Source organism: Psammomys obesus, unplaced genomic scaffold (genome assembly GCF_907164565.1).
Source record: "Psammomys obesus unplaced genomic scaffold, mPsaObe1.curated_primary_1811, whole genome shotgun sequence".
Taxonomy (NCBI): Eukaryota; Metazoa; Chordata; class Mammalia; order Rodentia; family Muridae; genus Psammomys; species Psammomys obesus.
In genome coordinates, this window is record NW_026594014.1 from 1,192,063 (window position 1) to 1,215,618 (window position 23,556).

The 23,556-nt window shown below is 56.0% G+C and overlaps 1 protein-coding gene across 3 annotated transcripts in view; it reads right to left on the reverse strand.

Moving 5' to 3' along the window:
• The window catches only part of Kdm4b (lysine demethylase 4B), a 79,087-nt gene that overhangs the window by 21,320 nt on the left and 34,211 nt on the right, over positions 1 to 23,556 (reverse strand). For all 3 annotated transcript variants that reach the window (XM_055617700.1, XM_055617699.1, XM_055617697.1), the window contains exons 7-9: positions 12,815 to 12,864; positions 10,139 to 10,242; positions 6,559 to 6,696 (exon numbers count right to left, since the gene is read on the reverse strand). In XM_055617700.1, the coding sequence (XP_055473675.1) occupies positions 6,559 to 6,696; positions 10,139 to 10,242; positions 12,815 to 12,864 (292 nt within the window). The remainder of the gene's footprint in view (positions 1 to 6,558; positions 6,697 to 10,138; positions 10,243 to 12,814; positions 12,865 to 23,556) is intronic.

A 23,556-nucleotide genomic window follows, 5' to 3' on the forward strand; every position in this document is an offset into this window, starting at 1 on the left:
ACTTTACACCATTTGTGTCACTGTCCACTCTCCTACACAGATCCTGATGGAGACCCTTGTCTCCACAGGTCGTCCCAAGCCACTGATTATCAAGAGCCTATCCAGGTTCCTGTGGTCAGTGAGATCATCAGACATGAAGGAGACATGACTTCCCAAACTACCCAAGTCATGGGAGTGTTTGTCCAATGATGAGAGACACTGCGGTGTGGCTGGTCAACCCGGGGCCAGCAAACTGAGGACTCCACACTTCCCTCGTGTAGCTGGACCAGGGCCCTGTGTCTAGCTGAGCCTTGCCCCCGATGCTCCTGGGCCCAGGGCAGTCCCCATGAACAGGCTGTGTCTGTGTGCCAGGCATCTCCAGCAGCACTGGAAAGGTGCCTCCAGGGGTGCACGCATACTTATTCCAGGCCCACTGAGGGCTTCCAGGCCCTCAGCTTCCCGGCTCCCTCGGGGCCATGTCGGACATTGAAGTTCAGCAGTGGCTCTGCCCCCAAGGCTCCCACATCCTCACACTCAGAATCTGTTTCCACTGCCTCACTCAAATATGAGCTGGGTATATGGCAGTGAGGCCACCTGGGCTGCCAGGGTTCTCTGTGGGCTCTGAGCTCTGGCTGGAGGCAGTGATTTTCCGAGAGGCTGGATTACACCAGACCCCGCTCATGTACAACAGTGAGCTGGGGGAGGCAGCGGCTGGAGAGGAGATGATTAAAACGCAGCCCAGTAAAACCACCAACCCGAACAGCATGTTGCTGAGGGACCGTCGTGCTCTCACCAATGTGGCGGTGACAACTCTCAGTCACAGCACAGGAACCAGGGCGGAACACTGAGCCTGCTGCTGGGGCGGCTGGTACAGGATGAGGGTGGGGAATGGCATCCCTAAAAAGCATCAGTCCCGAGGGAAACAACAAAATTGTCCCCAGCCAACCACCGTGGTCACCCCATGGCTGGACATGTTCACATGTGCTCGCCTCTACCCTCCCACACAGGTCTGCACCTCTATGCCCTCTATGCAGAAAACACCACCTTACAGGGTCCCTGCCCACAGTCATCCAGGCCATGGTGAGGTGTCCAACACGGCCCCCAAACTCAAGAGCTCAAAGCTTCTCAAAGCAAGCAACACAGCCAAGTGGCTGGCCACTGCCATCTCTCCTGGGCTCCTGGGCTCATCTGGAGACGGGAGGCCCACAATGTGAACAGAGGAACTCCTGGCCTGGGGTCCAAATGCCAGGATAGGAGCACACCACAGGCTGCGGGAGGGGCAAGGCCCACCACTGACCTAATGGGGACTGAGCCACAGTGTGTGCTCTGGGTGCCTGCCTCAGGCCTAGCGTGTCACTCCTTAAAGGCGGGCCTTGCTGAACCGTGGTGCCACACCAGCTGGCTGTGGCTACATGCGCCTTCTCAATGCCACCATAGCCTCCCAGGTTAGAAATTATGTAGCCAAGGATGACCTTGAACTTAGGGCAATCGTCCTGCCTCAGCCTCCTGAGTGTTGGGGTGACAGGTATGCACTGGTGCTCTATCAGGAAGGTTAGCGCAGTGACTGAGGAGACACTTCTGCAGAGCTGCCTGTTTGCGGGCCAGCCGCTCCAGCCCACTAAGGCTTAAAGCACCAGCTCTGGTTGTGGCTTGGCCCATTTCTGCTGTGATTACCAGCATTGCGACAACATCCAGTTCATTAGGGAGACACAGACAGGGACCTACCTGCGCATGGGACGGTCAGGCGCCAGCTCACAGAGCCACCTGGTGGGGCCCGTGCCCACCCCTCTGCTGACACCACAGTCATGACACCCGTCGTGTGGGACTGCATCTGTGACAACACCTACCTCACCCCCCTCCTGGCACAGGGGCCACTTGTCCTGTGCGGCAAGGGACACCAGGGGAGAGACAGTGAGCAGGGAGCTGGCAACACTAGCCTGTCTTCTCTCCCTATGCTGCTCTTTGCCTGGGTCCTGTCCTGCTTTGTCTGAACCTCGGTGTGACCATCATAAGCCAAAAACCTGGCCAGTCATGCCAGGGGCCTCCCAGGGCAGCCCAGAACATCCCAACATCACTTGACATGGGAACCCCTAGAGACCCACTTTGCTCGTGGAGAAGTTGAGGCACACGTGGCAATGCCCAGACTACACAATGTGGGGGTATCCAGGGTCTGTGTCCATGATGTACTCTTTCCTGAACCTATGGGGGAGTCAGTGGCAGGAGCCAGCAGTCAGCAAGTACCTCCTCAGCCAGGGCCTCAAGTGACACTTGGGAACACCACTGCCACCAGGCCCTATGGAGCTTCTGATGGGGGTGCAAGGCTAGGATAGCCCACAGAGAACTCTAAGACTATGTACAGTGCTGGGGAGCCCACGCTAAGCCACCTTTTTCCATCCTTCCTCTCCCAGTCACGGGCCAGCTGTGACATACGGTGGAATCAGCCTCACACATGCTCCCAGTGGCCTTCTAGGCACTCATGTGCTTAGAGATACGGCCAGGGGTGCATGGCCTAGAAGCCATGTGACAGGAGCGAAGGAGCGAAGGAGAAACACGTCTCACAGGAGCCAGCCTGGTGCACACAGCTCTGCTACAGCACCAATCAGGGCTGGTGAACAGGGCAGCCAGGTGGGAGTGTACTCCAGGCCGTCATCGCGCCTGCATGCCTTACAGTCTGCAGCTAAGTGTGCAGCATGGGAAGCTCTGTCGCCGACGGCAGGGGACACGGCTGTCCCTTCTCACCTGCTTGTTACTCTCAGCACTTCCTACCCAGTGCCTGCCACCCCCACAAAGGCCCGACACCACAGCACTAGGGGCCACCTCCTCCAGACTCTTACCCGAAACTCTGTAAAAGGCCTCCTAGCTCCAGCATCTACTCCTCAGGCATGCCAAGCATTCCTGGGAAGATTGGCATCCAGCCACAGGGACTGCAAAGGGGACAGAAACCACTGTGCTGGATGTGCAGCCTGAGCCAGGCTCTCAATCATCCCCAGTCTCATCACAGCTCAGCCTGTGAGGCTGTGGCAAGACCCTTTGAAGAAGGGCCCCCTCCCTGCAGTGTGCGGCCGAGGCTGAGCTTCCCACACTGTGTGTGGCCTGTGGCGCTTGCGATGGTTGATGCGGCAGCCAGCGAGGAGCGAGGCTGTGCAGGCAGCGCCCCTTCGCTGGAGAACCCTTTTGATCTCGTTAGTGACCTAGCTGTGCAGCGGCTGCAAAAGCTGACAGCGCAGGCAGGCAGACTGCCCCAGGCCCGCCATGTCACCACACCTGGGGAACTCTGAGGCTGTAGGGCTGTCCTGGAGCACTCCCAGAGGCTCACGCTACATTTGTATACAGGGCTATTGAATAGGCCAGGGACTGGGAGGGCATGCCGGACATGGCACCTGCTGTGCACCACTGGAAGAGTTGTCTGGTTTCTCTGTTCCCGTCTGTCAGCCCAGGGGGAGCTTTCCATGGAGGGTGCTGGCTTCACGGAGCGGGGAATGAGCCGCCTCTATGGGGAACATGTGGAAATGCCTGAAACTTGGTGGGCATTCACCCCAGGCCCGCCAGGCACTGGCAGCCCTGCCCCAAGCTCATTCAGGGCCCTTGTTGTGTGGGGGAGGGAAAGTGACATGGCTGGGCTGCTTTCTGAGCTTTCTGGGTTCTCGGCTTTGTCTCATCTTTGCTTCCAAGACAAGGTCATTCTCTATAGCCCAGGCTGTGACCAATCGCATGGCAATCTTATCTTATATACCCTGGGTGCTGGGATTCCATGGGTGCACTAGGCACAGCTCAGGAACTTCTCTATAAAGATGAATGCCATCAAGGCAGGAAAAGAGCCATCAAGGGCTCAAGTCTGAGGCAGGTCTGTGGGCCTTTGTTTAGTTTTGAGGTAAGCCTCTCATGTAGCCCAGGCTGGCCTCAAACTCACTATGTAATTGCAGATGGCCATGAACTCCTGGTCCTCTTACCGCTACCTCCTAAGTGCTGGGTGGCAGGTGTGTGCCACCACGATTGCTTTCTCTGGTGCTGGGGACAGAACCAGGGGCTGGCAAGCCTCAGCCACTGGTGCATGGCTCATCTGGTTCAATTTAACCATCATCTCAAACCCAAACAAACAAAACCGCTGGCAACATTGGAAGAGACCATGGGAAGGTACCTACATGACCAAAACCACTTCCAACCATCTGCTGTAACCACAGAAGGAAAGGTCAGAGGGAGTCTGTGTGCGTGCATGCGTGCGTGCGTGTGGAGAGGGAGCAAGCACTAGCTTTTCTGCTGTCCCCATCTCTCCACACAGCCAATTTAAAAAAGGACACACACCCGTACCACACAGAAGCAACGAGGCTCACGGCCCATGACCTGCTCTTAAAGTCAGACTACTGAGGTTACCTCTCCACACCAGTAAAAGTGGAACAAACTCCATGGGAGAACTCTTTTGATGGCTGTGTAATATTCCCTTTGCATGTATATTACTTTTACCAGGAAAGGCTTGGCCAGCGTCATCACTGTCTGTGAGATCATACTGCACCTGCCCCAAGAAAGTAGTCAAGGGTCAGAGCAGATGTGGCTCATGAGACAGCCTTCTGCCAACGATCCACAAGTTGGTGCAGTTGACCCGAGAACTCTGTGCCCCAGGTGTCTTAGATGCCCCAAGACTGGGCCTCTCCCCTCAGCTGAGCCTCCCACAAAGTCTGCGTTCATTTGTGCACAATCAAGAAAACTCCCTGTCCCCTGCAGCATCTTGTAGCTCTAGAAACCCCAGTGGCCTCAGTATGGGCTGGTTCCTGGACCAGAGGCCAGCCTGTAGCTCAGTGAGTGAGCACTGCCTCCCACTGCCAGGGCCTCAGGTCTGCTGGCCCAGCTCACTGCCCCGTCTCTTATGAAGGAAGAGACATGGGGATGCTCACGGTGCTGGCCAGGGCTGAGCCCCTGTGAACTTGCGCAGCCAGCAAACACTTTTCTGGGAGACTCAGAGGGTGCTAGGCTGCAGAGAGGACCTGGGTTGGCACTGTAGGCAGGGGTGGATGACTCCACACTTTGGCTCCTCTGTTCCTTAGGGACACACAGGTAGAGCTCCACTGCCTACCACGGACCACATGTTCCTCTGCACCGCTTCAGGCATTAAAAATACAAAGTGACACCTGCTCTGCCACTGGGCAGGAGAGGGAGTGAGGCAGCGCCCTGCAGCTCCCTGCCACCACTGTGCACTTGGGAGTACAGGTGAAGACCAGGAGATTGGGGATAAGCCAAAAAGAACAGCCTGCATATGCAGGCTGAGGAGGGGTATGGGACTATGATCACCATGTGTGAATAGTGGGCTTGAGAGAGAGGACAGATGGGGACTCACCCTGCCCAGGTGCCCTGGGACTTGGACCCCATTCTGCCTTGCATGGCATGGCATTCCTCACAGCTCCTCTGTTGTACACACTGCTGGGGAGCGGCAGTCCTGGGTCCCCAGTCCCCACCATGAGGCCCCACCCTCACCTGGCCTCACCCCCTCACTGGTGGGCACTGCCACACTAGAGCTGCCCTGGCAGCTGGGCACAGGTGGGGGGTGCGGTGCTTGCCACCCTGCCCTGTCCTTGGCTGGTCTGCTGTGCTTCGGGCCACTTGTTCCCTAATTTCACGCTATGCTGCCTGACAATGTGAGCATGGCGCCATGGCGGACGGCAGTCCCCAAATGTTGCTTGTTTGTGAACACATGGCTGAGCCTGAAATTGCTTTCACTATCTGGGCCACTCCTGTCGTGGCTGCGGCTGAGACAGCCCTTCGAGCACAGGCCCTGCCATCACAGCTCAATCTGTCACAGGTGCAAGTGATCTCAGCTGCCATCCGCCAGCCCTAGCCATTAAAGCTGCCAATCAAAAGCAGACGCAGGTCCCAACCCTGGGTTATACCACTTCCCTCTCTCCCTCCAGACTCAGTGCTTCACGAAGACTGAAAACTGGCCCCAGTGACCCCACAACAGATCACCAGATCCGTATTGCATGGGTTGAGCACCTGCCTAGCACTCAGGCCCTGGCTTCATGGCCAGCAACAAAAGGAGACAACGGCCCCAAGAAGTAGAGTGAGGGTGGCGAGCAAGCAGGGGAGGATCAGAATGACAGTCAAAGCAGCCAATGATCTGAAACCCACCCTGAGAACTCACACAGAGGTGGCTGGGCTAGCACATGCCAGTGAGATGGAGTGGGAGGCTGATGGATGCCCCAGAAGCCATGGCCAGGAGACCCTGCCCCACACAGGGAGACGCTGGATGGTGGAAGACGGTGCCCACGAACATGCACACAAAAAGGAGCAACATGTGACCCAGTCCTGGGCACAGGGGTGCCTGTGATACCACCACTAAGGAGGCCAGGGCAGGGCCAGGCCAGCCTGTGTTGATGTCTCAAGAAGAAAACAAACTGATAAGTAACTTGGTCCAACAAGGGCCAAGAGCAGAGCAGCACTGCCGTGAAGAGATGGTCCCAGCAGAGATGGGGCTCCTTGAAGAAGACAGAGCCCAGAAACACCTCTGTGAGCGGTGCCAGCATCTGGGGTGCACCCAGGTGCAGGGCTATCTCCACCCACCCCCTAAACTGAGGTGACCACTGCACCTACCTGCGTGGCCACTTTGCCGTAGTCAATCCAGCGTAGAGTGGCAAAGTTAGTAGATTCAGCGCAGTTGAAGCCGTGGTTGAAGCCCGCGTGGTAACCATAAGGGAATGTGATCATGAACTCCCCGGCTTCCTGGGTAATCTACAGAGGAGAGTGATGAAGCTCAGGAGGGATGGATACGGGCTTGCAGATGGCCCATAGCTTCGAAAGCCCTTTCATGACCTGGTGGGTTCAGTAGGGGCACAAAGCTCAGGAAACTGTGGGATCCTGCCAGGTTCAAAAAGAATGTGGGTGAGGCCTGGTGAGACAGCTCAGCACTCTTTAGTGGCATTTGGCATTTGCTGCCAAGCCTGACACCCCGGGCGGGTTCCATCCCCAGGTCCCACACAGTGGGAGGAGAGGACACATGCCTGACTTCCAGGGGCTCTCCTCTGCCCTCAGCATGCATGCTCTAGCACTCACACCCACACAGTCTCATAAACAGTTCTCTAAGAAGAAAGCTGGGCATGCTGGTGCAAGCCTTTAATCCCAGCACTCAGAGGCGGTGGACCTCTCTGAGCTCCAGGCTAGTTTGGTCTACACAGTGACACCCTGTCTCAAACACCAAGCAAGCACGGGGTAAAGCTGCTGTGGTGGAACACACAGTCATGGCAGCCCTTGGTGGCTACAGCACAAGGATCATGAGTCTGAGACTGGGCTGGACTGCATGGAAAGACCTGGCTCTAGCACTCACCAAAGGACACAGGGCAAGAAGCACGGCCCCATTCTGCACCGTGGCCAACATGGCCTGGCCATCCCACGCAGCCCAAGGGGACGGTCATCCACCCATGGCATATCAGCGGGTCGTGGGCTACCACAGCCACACCCGCTGAAGTCAGGCCGGAGCACTCGCATAGTGAACTCTTGAGGAGAGATGCCCTGCATGACGCCACTGGCACATGGAAGGCTCTCCGTGAGGCAGGGACAGACCAGCCCTCTGTGTTGAGGACAGCACTGGCGCCTCCAAGAACACTACGGAATAGCTGCTGACCTGCACAGACCTCAGGCCCCAAAACAGAGGCAGATCAGAGTGACCGGAGGACACATGCTGCTGGGAGGAGGGACAGAGCCTCATCTGTGATGGGAAACTGAGGCTCCAGAAGGAAGGGGCCCCTCTCTGTGAGCTCTGAGAGCTGGGTCCTCACTGCCCATTGAATAGGCAGGAAGGCTTGACGAGCACACATGTCTGACATTCTGAGCTTGGCAAGCACCAACAAAGGAGGAAGGTTCCAAAGCCTCAGGGAGGACCCTGGCTTCTCAAAGTCTGTGCTCTGGTGGTACTCAAGCTCACAGGAGAGTGACCGGCCCAGGGCTTCTGAGCCTCCACAGATGGCCCCACTGGATGGCAGCACCCCAGCTGCCTGCCACAGTGGCTCACTGATGCAGAGAATACTGAGAAGGTATTCAGTGTCTCCTCTTTTTTAAGCATCCTAAGTCACAATAATCACTCCTCTACCTCCCCTCCCAACACCTCGCTCTGGGCAGCTGGACTGTGTGTCCCCCACAGGCCACCTGGCCCATGTCACTGGATTACTCTTGGTAATGCTAGAGAGGGTAGAGTGGACACCAAGGTGGGACTTGCAGCACCAACCACTCGGATAAACTCCATCAAAACTAACATGGCCTGGAGCGCAGCCAGCCCTGGAGAATTCGCCAGTATTTTTCTTTTCAAATAATTAATTGCACCAATTAAGGGGAAGTCAGTGGCAGCAGCATTATGTTTTAAAATTCCTGCCCAAGTGACAGCTGCTCATGGCAGAAAGAAGGGAGGTGGTATTCGGGGTGGTGGAATGTGACCCATGTCCCTCAGTCCTGGCAGTCATGGCTCCTCCAGGAACCTCAGCTACTTCACCTTGAGCTCTAAGAGGGAAAGGAAGGCCCGGAGCTTTAACAAATGTCTCTGTGGACAGCAGTGGTGATACGGGTCCACGGTTGGTCCTCTCCACGACATCCAGCATTCACAGTACAGCACACGCTGGGCAGGAGCTGTCCATTCAGCCTTCTGGGGTGCAGCACACCACATAGGCCGAGGCCAACAGCGAGGATGCAGACATGGGCCGACACCAGACAGGAGAAAGTCTTGCTCAGAGTGGCAACAGAACCACGCTCCTGTCACAGCCTGTGTCCCAGATGCTGCTAAGTCCTGTAGCTGCCTTCCTCCTCACTGCTCAACAGAGCCCAAGGATAAATCAGGAGGCGTCAAATGATGGATGGTTGTGCGGCAGAGCCATGGAAGCCGGGGCCGGCGCCAGTCAGGGAGAAAGTGGGAGCCGCTTCAGCAGAACAGATGAGGAAGTCGATGGCAGATTACAGAAATACACACTCTTAATTATTAACGAGCCGGCTATTGATCAGCTTTCCCTTCTAAAAGTAAATACCATTACAGACTCACGAGTGCAGTGTGCAGCTGCTCATCTCAAGGGTGACAGGAATTCCGATGAGGGGACTCACACCTCACTTGGAAGGCGATGCTCATTTCTCGCCTGTTGCTCTTTCCTTAGGCCCCATCCCAAGGCAGGGGAGATGCCTTCTAATGCCAGACAAGGGTCACAAGCCTTTGGAGCCAGCCAGGCCCAGGGCACCCACCACAGCAGTGGAGACAGTGTGGCCGTCAGAATTCAGCAGCCTCTCTGAGTCTGGACGCAGGCCGGCTGGGTACCGGATGTGCAATCCACAGCACTTTTGAGACACTGCCCAGGAGAAAAGGTCCAGGCAGTCACTCTGTCCATGGAGTGCATGAAGCACCAGCCTAGAAAACCTCCACAAGCCAGTTACAGAGCAGACACTTCTCACTTCCACAAGTGACGATGCTGCCATCTGGCAGGGGGATCTGTGCTCCTCAGAGCAATAGCCAGGAGCAGCCTCCGGGCTGCACCAGCAGGAAGAACACAGTCAGATGCTGTGGGTGCCTTGATTGAAATGTCAGGAGCAATTTCCAACACTCTGACACCCCATGTAAGCACAGAGCGAGGGGTCTCATCACAGAACTCGCTCCTGGGCTGACAAATTGCTCTTCAAAGAGACCTTCAGAAACAGCTGTCCTGATGTCCCTCTCCATCCCTGGTCCCCAGGGCACACAGGCTTGCACTGCACCGACATACACCAGTTAGGCTGGCCTTCCCTGCTGAGATGTGCCCCACAGTGCACGGAGAAACCTAAGGGCCTGGGTCTGCAAACTTAAAGTGCTTGCCCGTCCCCAGCACCCCCAGCAGCTGCCACAAGGCTGCCTCTCCCAGATCAGACCTTATCTGGCACAGCCTTTATAGCCACACACAGGATGGGCTGAGGCTCCAAGCTCAAGAGTGCTAAGCAGCACCTTCACTCAGGGCCCAGCCACCCTGTTCACCATAAGCAGCTAACAGAAGGTGTGGCCTGGCCAGTAAGAGACCTGTACTTAGGCAAAGGGCTCTGTGTGGTTCGGGAACAGCAAAGGCCCTGCCAAACTTGCCCTGTGCCCTCATCCACTTCCTCTGCAGAAGAACCAGGTCACCTTCCAAGACCAGTTGGTCACCATTGCAGAACCTTCTCTGGGGCCTGTACATACCCGGCTGAAGGGGATGCCATACTTCTTCAGGATGATGGGCGAGATGAGTGTCATCTTGTGCCTCAGGAAAGCATCGCAGCCCTGCGAGCTCCCAGGGAAGAAGCCTGGGGTGGAAGAGAGCAGTGTCAGGGTGGGGCTTGGGGTTGGTGGCCTGGTCCTGGGGAACAGCTCAGACAGGTCTCAGGCCAGTGCCGCAGCCCTGGGCTCGGTGAAATGGGTTACAGCATGTCGCTGCCCAACATTGTGGGAGACAAAAGCAGCTGTTACTCCTGTGACTGGCAACTGCCAGTCCTAGGCAAAGTCCTCCTGCCAGCTCGTAGGCAAAGTCTACTCTGTTCAGCAGGACAGTCACTGATGTGACGTGAGCCAGCATCTCAGCACCATACAGATGGGCATGGAGAGCTGGCAGCATTCAGCACCTCCCTGAAGGGTATGGGAAGCTCAGAAGACCAAGGCTGAGACTCAAGGTCACCACTAGGAGACAATACAGGTGAACAGCCGTGCACAGCCTCCCGGTACCAGCACCTCAGCAGTCCACAGAGGAGAGAATGAGGCCCCAGGACACAGGTGACCTCAGCACAGGGAGCAGCCTATGTTCCCACCAGGGTGCCCTCGCTTCCCCAGGCAGACAGGGCCACTGTCTCCAGCCATGGCCTGGAATCCTGAGCTCCTTGAGGACCACAGTTCCCACTATGGAGAGATCATCCTTCAGAAGGCCAGGGCAGGCTGGGGTTCAGCCATACCCCCTCAAAGCCAGCAGCACTACAGCGGCCAAGACAGGCAGCACAGGGCATATCCAGCTCCTAGACTAGCTGCTCACCACACGACACTGTCATGTGCACCCTCAGAGCAAACGCGCACACCCCACCACAGTGAGGGTCACAGAAGCCTGCTGGGAGCAAAGCAGAACTGACCCACAGCCTCAGTCTAAGGACCCTTCCAGAACCCCGCACAATCGCCCAGCCTCCAGGCCAGCATGCCCCGCCCTGGTAGGTCTCTACTTCAAGAGCACATGTTCATGTGTGTGCATACCCACAGACATCTGTACGGGGCACATGGCGAGCAGGGCTTAGAGGCCCTGGCTGCTGGCAGGAGGCTAAGCTCGAAGAGCAGGCTCCAGAGAGGACAAGGGCTGAGTCCTCAACTTTCCTTCCTTGTTGCTAAAAGCGCCTTGGTTAAAATTATGACTGCCGCTGCCAGCCGCACGCCCCCCCTTTTAATGCACGGCTTAAGTGGCTCTCATTAGGGCCTTAATAAAGGTTCATATCTGAAGTGATTAGCGCCCCACATTAGTGCTCTCCCGCGGGCGCTTCTCTCTGTAAGCCCATTTACGGCTCAGCCATTCATTCTCTGTGCTAACCGTGAGCCCACTCCACCCGGCTCCGCCATGGGTGGCATCAGTGGCACATGCCCAAAGAAGGTGTCGGGCTACAAAGACCAGCGTTACAGGGGAGCTGCATGTGGCCTCCTACAGACACTACTGTGTCATGCACCCTGTCTCCCTGTTCGATCCTCACCCTTCCCTGGGTAGACTGCTCAGTCCATCCTCTGGTTCCAGGGAGCTTTTCCACCCTGCTGGGGACTATGTGGACAGGGTGGATTGTTCTTTTCTCTGTTTTTGGAGGCAGGGTCTCACTATGTGGTTCTGGCTAACCTTAACTCACTGTGTAGACCAGGAGGACCTTCAACTCACACAGAGATCCACCTGCCTCTGCCTCTTGATGGTAGTAGGCTGCAGGACTCCCAGGACACCTGCTGTGCCTGTGGTCTTAGGATCTGAGCTGTGGAGGCTGTCTATGGAAGCTGAGGTTGCTTGTGGGCACAGTGGCCCCAGGAAGCAGCGCAGTGGCCAGACCTGCCTTAGCTGCCACGCTCAAGTAACACACTGCGAACACCACAGTGGGCGAAGTCTAGGGCGCTGTCTGCAGCTGCGGGTTTCCAGTAGCTGGGCCCTGCAGGACCCCAGTTAAACTTCCTGAGGGCTGCACAGCTAAGAAGCAATTGATGGGAAAGGCCGGAGCTGCTGTCAACCCACCTGCCTCCCAAAGCCATCAGAAGCTATGTGCCCAACCAGTCCCTCTTGTTCCCTGGCTAGCCTCTTGTTCCCAGAGATGGGGCATCTGTCAGGGCTGCTCTAGGGATGACAGAGGACAGAAAGACCTTTCAGGTAGTCAGGACTCATGGTGCTCCCAATGTGTGGGTCTCTAGGTACCCATACACAAAGTTACATCTGACAAAGGAACGGATGATCTGGGAACGGTAGCACAGGCCTGTCATCCCAGCACTTGGGAAGCTGAGGCAGGAGGATTATAAGTTCAAGGCTAGCATGGGCTGTAAAATGAGTTCAAGACTGGCCTGGGAAATTTAGCTAAACCCCGTCTCAAAAAGCCAAGGAAAGAAAACCCAGCATAGCTTGGAATGGCTCAGCAGCAGAGCACCTGGCCAGCATGCATGAGGCCCTAGGTTTCACCCCAAGCAGAGCATGGTGAGATAAAGAGAGAGCTGGATACGATGACATAATGTTCACTCAGATATCCAGGCAGAAGGACAGTGAGTCATGTTGCATCAGGGGAGAGACCAGAAGACAGGCACAGTAAGATTCACCTGGACGGGCCACCTGCCCATCTCATCTTTGTCCCTTTCCCACCTGGGCTGAGCAGGGGCTCAGATACCTACCTATGGCCAGGCGCTCCAGGCGCTTGCCGTGCTCCGGTGGTATGGCGTACCTATGAGAGAAGGGGGCACATTAGAGCCAAGGACCTCTGGCCAGCGTAGTCTGTACCCACAGATAGCAGACAGGGCTGCCACCACCAAACCCTAAGGCAGGGAGTCACCCTAGACAATGAGCATGGTGACTGTCACACTGAGGGAGCTCCTGGAGTGGAGTAGGAAGGGGGGGATGGCTCAGCAACCTGCAGGGCCCAGAGGCAAGAGGAGGATGCAGGAGCAGCCAGGCCAGAGCATCTGAGAACGGAGGAGTCTGTCAGTGAAATAAAAACGTGGTGGGAGACTCAGCCACCACCCTGCCATCAGATCTACAGAGGACACAATAAAGAATTTTCAGGTGCCTCCAGGACACTGGTCCTAGAAAACCTGGGCACCCTCTGCTCCAGGGTTACTCCAGAATTTCCATGTCTGCACAAGCTGAGGTCACCCTTCCTTTCACAGTCTATCACTCATGCAGTGCTGCCGAGTTTCTCATAGCTCCAAGCACTGTGATGGAGGCCAGCAGCCCCCAGAATGGGGGTGGGAGGTGGGGAGGCAGGCTTCTGGGAAGACACCCGAAGTCTGAAAGGAACCAATTCCCAACTCTGGCCACAATGATGAATGGCGGCATCCCCAGTCCACAGCGCCTTCCACTTAATTAGTGCCTGTAATTGGGAGTTGTAAAGATAAGATTAATTGAATCTGGTGGCTGCTGGAAGTTTAATACATTGGAACACGCCTGGCGTTATCGGGAAGTGCAGCCTGCAGACCGCTGGCCAGGGGTGCAAAAGGATGGCCCTGGGGAGATGAGCCTGTGGACCCGTGGCAGGGAGAAGCGGGATGGGAACCTCTGTGCTTTGCTGCAGCCACATGAGGCCAGAGAACGTGCCCACCCACCACCCAGGCGCAGGCTAAGGCCACCAGGGTGAGGGCCCAGCACTGAGCCTGGAGAAGGCTGCAGAAACCAGGGTGGCCAGGCCCATCTTGAAGGACAGCTCCGGGTGGCTGCAGCCAAGTACATAGCCAAGCTTCCCCTGGATCCTGTGGGGTTCCCAAAGCAGAGCCTCAGTAGGCCCCAACATCTACACTCACGAGAACTAAGCCTTCGCTGCAGGCCTGCACCATGCTGGGGCATCAATGACACACAGGCTCAGCTTGCCAAGGGCAACCCAGGCTGGGAACCATGCAACAGCACTGCAGAGGATCAAGAGCCGCCTCTCCGCACTGTGACTCCATTCCCGACCTTCAGCGAAGGCAGGTGCCTCCATCATAAAGTCAACCTCCCTCCAGCACCAACCTTCCACGCTATGGCCGCTGTGCCCAGACAGCACCCACACTGGTCCCGGGCAGTGGTCACTGTTGCGGACTGCTCAAGCTCTCTTCTGTGTCAGCTCTGGCCACTGCTTGCACACCTCCTCCCTCCCCATCTACACCAACGTGCACAGACACACACATCCTCGGATCCTGTGTGCTCAGCAGACCCGTGTGCCTTGGCCCCTGCTCCACCAGAACTGTCCTTGTTCCCAATAATAGCCAAGAGGCCTATACTTGACTAGACCAAGCAAGTCCTGGGGTACTTCAGCATGGTAGAGAAGCTTCCAGTGGGCTGGGCTGCCCTGGGCTGGGTACAGAGTCCAGAGAACTGTTCATGGGCTATAGAAAGCCTTTGGGCACCAGGCAGGCCACTCAAGGCCCTGGCGCTCCTCCTAGGAGACTACATGTCAGGCAGACTGCATCCCTCAGAATTGTCCGCACAGTCCCCTGGCCCCGCCTCCGCCTCCATGTTCTAAAGCCTCTTCGGTCCGGGAGAGCTACAGCAGAGACAGCCCTCTCCTCTGTCTCCAGCATGCTTCATGGATTTGGTCTCCCTGGCAACAGCACTGGGGGACTCTGCACTGGCCAGGGGGGAGACAGCAACTCTATACCTGCACGGGAGGTATGGTACTGAGGGAGCTCTGGGAGACAAACCCAGGTATAGAGGAGAGGACCAGAGGCTTCAGGGAGAGGGCCAACTACTCCAGACGCAGACCTGAGAGAGGCACTGGTCATGGCCACTCTCCCATGTGTTAGTGGTTATAAAACCATGGGAAACAGGCATGTGGCAGGGCAAGGGTGAGTTCAGACAGAAGGTTCTAGAACGAAGCAACAGATGGGGTTTCAGAAAGAACAGGATAGCTGATCTGGCTCTTTAACCTAAGGCAAGTTCTGTCCTTCCCAAACCCAAAACTAAACCTACAAACCTGTGCTAGGGGCAAAAGCGGTGACTCATCCCTGTCTGCCGCCATCACAGCTCACATCACAGGGTCCAGGCCTCACAGCTGATCCTGGGGAATGACTGAGCCACATGGGGAGGGTGGGCGCCCCACGTGGGCAAAGTTGGTCTGGGACAAACTGGAGACACAGCAGCACCAGGTGCTTCGACACGAGGAAAGCTAGGGGATGTGAACTCTGTGCCCAGCTTTATGGTGCTGCGTGGTGCAGGACCATTGGGGGACACATGGCACATAGTTCTAATGGTACAGTACAGGTTTCAAGTAAGGGGGAAGGGATCTTAAGGCCTCGGTGCTGTGGGTCTCCAGCCCTGTGGGTGGAAGAGGCAGCTGAGCCCTGGTGCAATAGGATAAAGAGGCCTCTGTGGATGCACGGGTCTCTCTTCCTGCCCTCCTGCCTGCCTCCCGCCCTCAGAGGAGGCCGCTATTAATAGTGCAATTTCCGCGGTGTTCTGTTTATCCCCCGGAAGGGCTGATGGATGTGAATAATTACCAGACTATAAAAGCCAGCGTACGCGCTGCTCTCTATCGCTCTAAATCATCAAACAAATAAAGCAAGAAACAGCCTTTCTGAATATAATTTTCCCCTCTAATGGCTCAGAATTATTATCAAGAACAATGAAAATAAATAAGCAAAAAAGCCTCACCAGTTAAAAACTAAACGACTGTGTCAGGAAGGGGCACAGGCTTGGTAGGAGCAGGCCTGCACAGGAGCCTGTCAACTGGGTGACAGTGAGCCACAGGGCATGCATCCCAGCTGCCCTAATGTGCCCAAAGCCTTTGGCCTTGGCAGTCTCTGTCTGGTGAGGTGCTTTTCCAGGCCTTTAGCCCCATCTGAGCCTCAAACTCAAAGGCCCTGTGGGGACCGTTGTGCTCAGTCCCCAGTGCTGGCTTGGAGCTGGGGACAGGAGAGCATCTGGCTGAGCTCAAGACTATGACAACACTAAGGCTGAGTGCCAAGCAGCTGGCGATGCAGATGCCTTATACAGTGCCCACTGCTGAGGATGAGGGAGTTGATTCCACAGTGCCTATGCAGCACCGGGCAGGAAGGAACAACTCACACAGATCCAGAGAGAAGGGACAGGGCAACTCTTCCTGCCATAGACACCAGGCCAAGTGCCACATGAAGACCCCTGGCAGGAATGTACAAACATGCACACACACAGATACACAGAGACAGACAGACAGACATATACACACACCCAGGGTGCTATTGTAGATTCAACTGCAGTGGCTCTTCAGGGCCCCAACAACCAATCTGCCATGGCCACCCTCAGACACAAAGCCCCTTTAGGGTGCTGGCAGAGATTTCTTAGTGGAAGAGAAAGGAAGGACAAACAGAAAACCATATTGCCAACAGGGGCATGTAAAGTGACAGGCCAGCCCCCACAGTGAGGAACTGCACCAGAGAACTGACTCCCAGGGCTGCCTAGAAAATTGTTCCAGCCAAAACTCCACACAGAACACCTAGCCAGCCAGATACGGTGGCACACACCTATAACCCCATCACTCGAGAGGCAGGTGGAGCTCTGTGAGTTTGAGGCTGGCCTGGTCTACATAGTGACGTAGGAAGTTCCAGGCTAGCCAGGGCTATGCAGAAAGACCTTATCTCAAAACAAAATAAAACAAAACGAAACGAAACAGCAGACCACTCCACATAAAAGCCTTCAGACAGCAAGGACTGCGTTCTCAAGTGTTCCTACAGTAGTGAAAGGGAGACCCTGAAGAAGTAAGTGGTCAGTGGGAGCAAGGTGAGTAACCCATCACAGACAACCTCCCCAGCTCCACGCTGGAAACACTAGCCAGTGAACTACAGAAGGCACGAGACAGGAGTGCTCAAGGAATGACAGGAGGGAGCAGGCTGAGAGCTAGCTAGCACATGTGGACTCCCAACACTAGAATGGGGCTGCTAGAAAATGCTCAGAATCTGCAGGCAGGACCTCAGAAGTTAAACCAATACTGTGGACTCCAAGAGTGACCTGTCCTCTGTGTCCCCAGAAACAGGAATGCAGACTAGAGTGGTAGACACACTCCCTCCCCCAAGGTCCTTGAGTCCTGTGGTCACTGGCAAAAGCTGGCAAGGGTGACTCCCACAGCCCTGGCACAGCCTGGGAAACCCTAGAAAGTGAGCACAGGGGACATCCTGGTGTGACCAAACAAGAGGTCCCTGCAGCTGAGTCACAAAAGGAAGGACTCCGCATGTCAGAGCAAAACCTGGACAAACAGGTGTCCAAGCTGCCCCCGAACTCTGGACTCTGGGTGGCCAGGCAGACTGACAAATGGACTGTGAAAACCCACTGGCCACCAAATGGAAAGGATGCCACAGAGGATCTGACAAACATGGGGAAGGCACCTGGGGCTGCAAGCAGCTCCGCGAGGGACAGCTTCTGTGTACCCCAATTTGACCACTGCTGCAAAAGGGGGGTTGGTTCACCTGATCTAAAGAGGCCTTCAGTGAGGAAGCACCTGGCCTGGCTGGCACTGAGTGAGGCCAGCCCTTCCCACTAGGGAATCACATCTCTTATCGCCTGCACAGTGGGGCAGACACAGATAGCGAAGATAGCACCAGCCGGAAAGGGGGAGGCTGCTCCCAGGGTGGAGACTATTGGGCCGCTGGCTTTATCGCTAATGGATCGTTTTCTGGGACAATAGGCGGTAGAATTTGGTGTCACACACCAGCAGTGTCAATGGCTTCTAGTAATGACATTTTTATTGAAACACACAGGGGATCAAGAGAGCTGGCTCAGAGAACACAGAGACATGGAGATGGGACCACCCACCCACAGGGAAGCTGGTGTTGTGGGGGAACAGTGTCTGGTGGCCAGGGAGGGGTGGGGTTATCTGTGGCTGGCACATCTCTCTGGGGGCCTGGGGAGGAGGTTGGGCACTGGCACATTTCTGTCTCCGCATCTCAGCTAAGACAGTGAATGCATGCTCAGCAGAGGTGTGGGGGCCACCCACAGCCCATGGATTTTTAGTACAGGACAAAGACCAAAACCTACAGTCACACGTGGACGTATGCTGGATGATACCTACCCTGCACTGCCAAAAATCTGGGACATAGTCACAGGAGACAGTCCGAGAAGTGATGTACGGAGCAGAGCTGGCAAGGGGCCAGGTACTGCAGGCATGGGCAAGGTGCAGCCATGGCAGCATTTGGGGCCTGGGGCCTGGGGCTGTGGACATAGAGGCTTCCAATGCCCCTGTCCCACTGCCCTGGACCATGGCTCAAACAACCAGGAGTCCCCACACAGCCGTCAGCCTAGAGTCCACAATCGCATGCAGTAACCCTGCATCAGCCAGGGTCAGAGCTCAGGGCAATCACTCTGCTCAGACACTGAAGATAAAGGATTCAGGATGGCTCCCCTGGGAACCAGGATGTGGACTGCTCAGGATGAAGAGGGCATGGGGGTGGAAAGAGGAGGGACACTCCTGGGACATGTAGGGCCTAGACTGTGGCCTATGTAGCAGGCAGCATGGGCACCAGGCCTGTGGTCACCAAGGTCTCTCTCGGGACAGACCCAACCTGGGGACACTGTTAGTGGCCCATCAAAAGGACTCCCCTCCCCATGTCTGCAAACAGTGCCTGGGGACAATATTGACACCATAAACAGCCTTGGTGTCCTACTTTCTTTTTTCGCCACAGGGCCAGCTTTGTAGGTGCACAGCCCCCACCAAACACCCTGACGAGGTGTCTCTTGGAGGGGCCTTTTGACACACCCAGCCAGCCCCAGCTAGAGTAGGAGCATTCCTAGCACAAAGACCTGCAGTCTCCTGCACCTGACCCATGTGGCGTGTCATAGTGCCAACCCTAAAGACGCTGAAACGATACAGGGCCATCGGCAGATGCCAGACCTGGCCAGAGAGGCTGGGGACAAGCTAGCAGTGCCCACAGGCACTGGTGTACAACAGGATGTAATTATACTGTGAACATCTGTGAGTTCCAGAGCCCTGCCTGCCGAGGGAGCTTTCCTGGAAGGCACTGTAAGGGCTCCTCACTCCTGACCCAACTTCATCTTCCAGCAGAGCACATTTCCCACCTAAACCGTGGGGGATCCAAAGCCTAGAGTTCATACTCTGAGCTCTTCCATGTGGTAACTGACCCAGAAGAGGTGCCGACAGATCCTCGTTGCTTCAAGCTGGGCCAAACCTCATCCCCACTGGCAAGTGAGTATGCTGACACTCACCGCCACCCCAACAACTCTGCAGGGGCCCAGATGGAGGGCAGGCTGGAGCAGGGCTAGGGCTGCAGGCTTGCCCAGAAGCCAGTGTTGACCGGCCTGGGGCTAATGCTGAGTCAACAGGTGCTGGCCCACTAGTGTAGAAACGGGAAGCCGGCAGGGACAGAGGCCCGTCCAAGCATCTCAGGAGCAAGGACAGTATTTTCTGAGAGGCTCACAGACAAGTTAGGTCCCTCCACCTACAGCAGGTGTTTTGGCGGCAGGTCCTATGCAATAGCCTCTCCAAGGGCATCCCAACGGTCATCAGCAGACACCGACACAGCTCTGAAAAGGTGAGTTCCCAGAAGGAAGCTGTGCCGACCACTGCTTCCCCTGACAGAGCCAGCTCTTCCTTACACACGGACAGTGACAACATTGGCCTGTTTGTACAGAGTTCTGAAGATGGCCCTTTCCAGGCCGTGAAGGCCAGGGCCAGATGTGTGGGGTACAGAACAAATGGGGCAGCTCGAGTCTACAAAGCCAAGACAGCAGCACTGTGTACAGAGGGGACAAAGGCAATGCCAAGGGCTGCTGTAGAGTGCTCCAGTCCACAGCACACATGGGAGACCGCGCTTGCACTCACACCTAGACCCTGATTCAAGGCATCCTCTGTCCCACAGGAAAGGAAGAGGGGCTTCCACGGCATGTCTGCAAAAAAACTGAGTGACTCAGGGCTAGAGAGATGGCCCAGCACTTAAGAGTACTGGCTGCTCCTCCAGGCAACCCAGGTTCAATTCCCAGCACCCATATGGTAGCTCACTCCAGTAACAGGGGATCCAACACACACACACATACTTGTAGGCAAAACACCTACAAGTGTTTTGCAACAATATAAAAATAAATAATTTTTAAAAAAACGAGCAACTCTTGGGGTTAGCATGGCCTCATGGGGGATGACTCCTCCAAGGTCAGGACTGCAGAGAGCAAGGGTGTTCCCATGCAGCCTGTAAGGCAGGGGCCCGCTGTAGGTCCCCTGGAGAGCCTGAAGGGCTCACACACTACTTCTGAGCCATGGCGCCCCAGGCAAACGCTCCATCTGTAATTCCTTTCCAGGAAGAAGGGAAGGAACCTGGCACCCTGACGAAAAGAGGAACGCATGTCAGCACGGCGCTAGCTCCAGCTGCCAGCCTGGCACAGGGCCACCCTGCTCCCTTCTCTCTTGACTTCTCTGATAATTAAAACATTTCATTGTACAGAGTTCATTTCACCTCAGAGTTCAGTGTAGGGGCAGTAAAGAATGCCCTGGTGGGAGAGGACACCCAACAGATGACCTGAGCCTCATAGTCAAGGTCAACATCAGCCGGCCGGCCTGTGATAGAGGTGTCCACAAGACACTGCACTCCACATCACCAAGGCCGTCCAGCAGAAGGGGAATGGGAGTCAGATGACAGGCCGGCCCAAAGGATCTGAGGACACTTGACAACTCTGGATGCAGTCCAGGAGCCAGGAAGACTGCAGAGCAGTGAGAAATCTACAAGAGGACATGGTCCATGCCAGGCAGGACCCACAGCAGACAGGCCCTATGATACACAATCACTCATGGAAAAGCGACAGTATTGGCTCATCATCAACAGATAAACAGGCAAAGGAGGCAGGAATGGGAAGAGGGAGGACAAGAATAAGGGCAAGGAGGAGGGGGATAAACAGAGGGAGGAAAGAGGAAGGAGGAAGGGAGAGGAAACCCCAACCAAAAAAGTAGGCCATGTAATAACCAAAGAGACAAATCCACAAGCCATACCCCCAGCTCAGCAGTTGGCCAAAGAGCCCAGCTCAGTTCCAGCTTCCCAAATCTTGTGTGTGTGGAGATGTCCCACACCCACTGCAGGTTAATGGCTCTGTTTAGGCAAAGAACACAGACGCCTTCCTGCTCAGCAGTGCTTAGCGAGCTCTGCAATCCAGAAGGAAATGCTAAGTGACGACAGAAAGGCAGGCGGCAGCAGTTGAGGCCCTGAGTGAGCCCCAGCATGCCTGAGTGTCCTAGCTGCTCTGATCCTTGGATCCTGGGGACAGAGCTGCAAGGCAGGGCCTGCTACAGCGGCCTCTTTGGCAGGGCCCAGCTGTGGAAAGGACACGAGCAGGATGGCTCATCGAGCTAATGGGCACAGGCTGTGACTCAGAGCTGCACCCTGCCGTGTGCACCAGATTCCCTGAAATGGCCCGTCATCATCAGAGCGCTGTGGTGGCTAATGACACAGAGCTCATCTTGCTGTGCCAGAGGCCCCAATGCCCCAGTTCAAGCTCAGGCATGTCATCAGCCTCAGCCTTAGTTCTCTGGCTCCAGAGGTGGCTGAGATGTATGGCACAATCTCAATAAGCAGAAGGTCAGAGCCATGGCATCTGGGGTGACAGAGTGGCTGTGGGCAGAGCAAGGCCAGTGGCCCAATAAGGAGGCCATAGGGGCACTGGGCCAGGGATAACACAGCTGTCCCTTGCTAGCTTCTGTGTGTCTGCACCAAGCGGTTATGCTGGCTGGAGTGCCAAGCTCCGCAGGGCAGAGCTGTGATGCCAGCTGGAAGGTACCCCTGCTGGCTCTCGGTCACCTTGCCACTTGGGGTGTCCTGGCTTCTAGTAGTCCTGAGGGGGGAAACACACAGCAGCCCGTGGACTAACTTCACCTCACATGCTTGCAGTGTCTAAGACAGGACAGGTCAGGGGACATGGAACGGGTTGTATGCTTGGGACAGAGAGACATGCCTTTAATCCCAGCACTCAGGGAGGCAAAGGTAGATGGATCTTTGTGAGGCCAGCCTGGTCTACAAATTGAGTCTAGGACACAGAGAAACCCTGTCTCGAAACAAGGCCCCCTCCAAAAGAGAGCAGCACCCAAATGTCCAAAAGGGAGAATGTGCTGATTTCCATGGAATACCGGGGACCCGAGTGGCGCTTACTCCTTTCAAGTCCCTCATGGAGCTGGGAACACAGGCCTAACCGGGATCCTATCTTTCTTGGGCCCGCAGCCTGGTGGGAAGAACCCAAGTCAAGCACACATAAGGTCTGTGTGTCCCCAAGGATATATAGCTCCATACTGTCACAATTAGCTTCCGCTGTCAATCTGACAGACCTACAGTCCCTGGCATGAGCCAACTCAGCTGAGGAAATGCTTCCATCAGACTGGCCTGTGGGGCAGTGTTTTGATTATGACTGATGTGAGAGGGCCCAGATCACTGGGGAGGTGTGGGAGGACATGCTGGGCAGGTGGTCCTGGGTTCTCTAAGAAAGCAAGCTGAGCAAGCCCTGAGGAGCCGTCAGAGGTCTCCACTCCAGCCTCTGCCCTGACTTCCCTCCGTGATGAAGTGCCGCTGGAAAGGATTAGACAAATAAGCCTTCCACCCCAAGCTGCTGTGAGTCACGGCATTTACTGCGGCAACAGAAAGCACGTTAAGACCCCTCCCTGCTGCTGGAGGGAGTGAGAGAGCAGATGCTCACAGTAGGAGAGCCCTGGCCATGCAGCGATGGTCGGGCCACCCTCACCAAGACCCAGGCTAGGCTCTGCTGGGCTTTCTCCAGACATTGACCAGTGTTCACCACTGGCTCTGATGGCCAACCCCAACCATAGGCAGGACGCGGGGAGTGGGGATGGCTGGACCTGCACTCAGTGTTCAAGAAGGGAAAGTGGTAAAGGAGGGCAGCCAAGCAACCGGTGGCACACTGCGTGGGTTCCTGCCACAGACAGCCCTGGGAGTGTGGCCACCATCATGCTTCAGGGAGCCCCATGTCTCACAAGCTGCAGGGCCATGTGGCCGCACACAGCCAGGCACCCTCAGCATGGCTCTCACTTCACTTGCTGAGGTGGTCCACAACACTGGAAATGCTCTAGCCCCACTCACGCCCACAGCTAGCTCACTAGCCTGTCTCTCTGGGCCTCACTGGCCACTCTGATAGTTCCTGGCAGCTTGGGGGTATCTCTGAGGCTAAGTAGTGGGCCATCTCCTGATTGTCCCCAAAGGAGATATCTGGGCCTCATTCTCGGCTCAGCTTCACACCAGGCTGGCCTGGCTTCTTTATTTCTTTCTGTTTGGTTGAGCTGTAGTTTCACCATCCAGTCCTTGGCTGGTCTGGAGGAGCTCTTAGTCTTTACTCACATTTCTGAGTGAAAAGTGGGGCTGTCTCCCCCACATCCTGAACACAAAGAAAGGGGCATCCAAGGAGCCTGGTGACAGCAGCCAAGAGCAGCTAGGACGGGGGGGGGGGGGGGGGGGGGGGGGGGGGGGGGGGGGGGGGG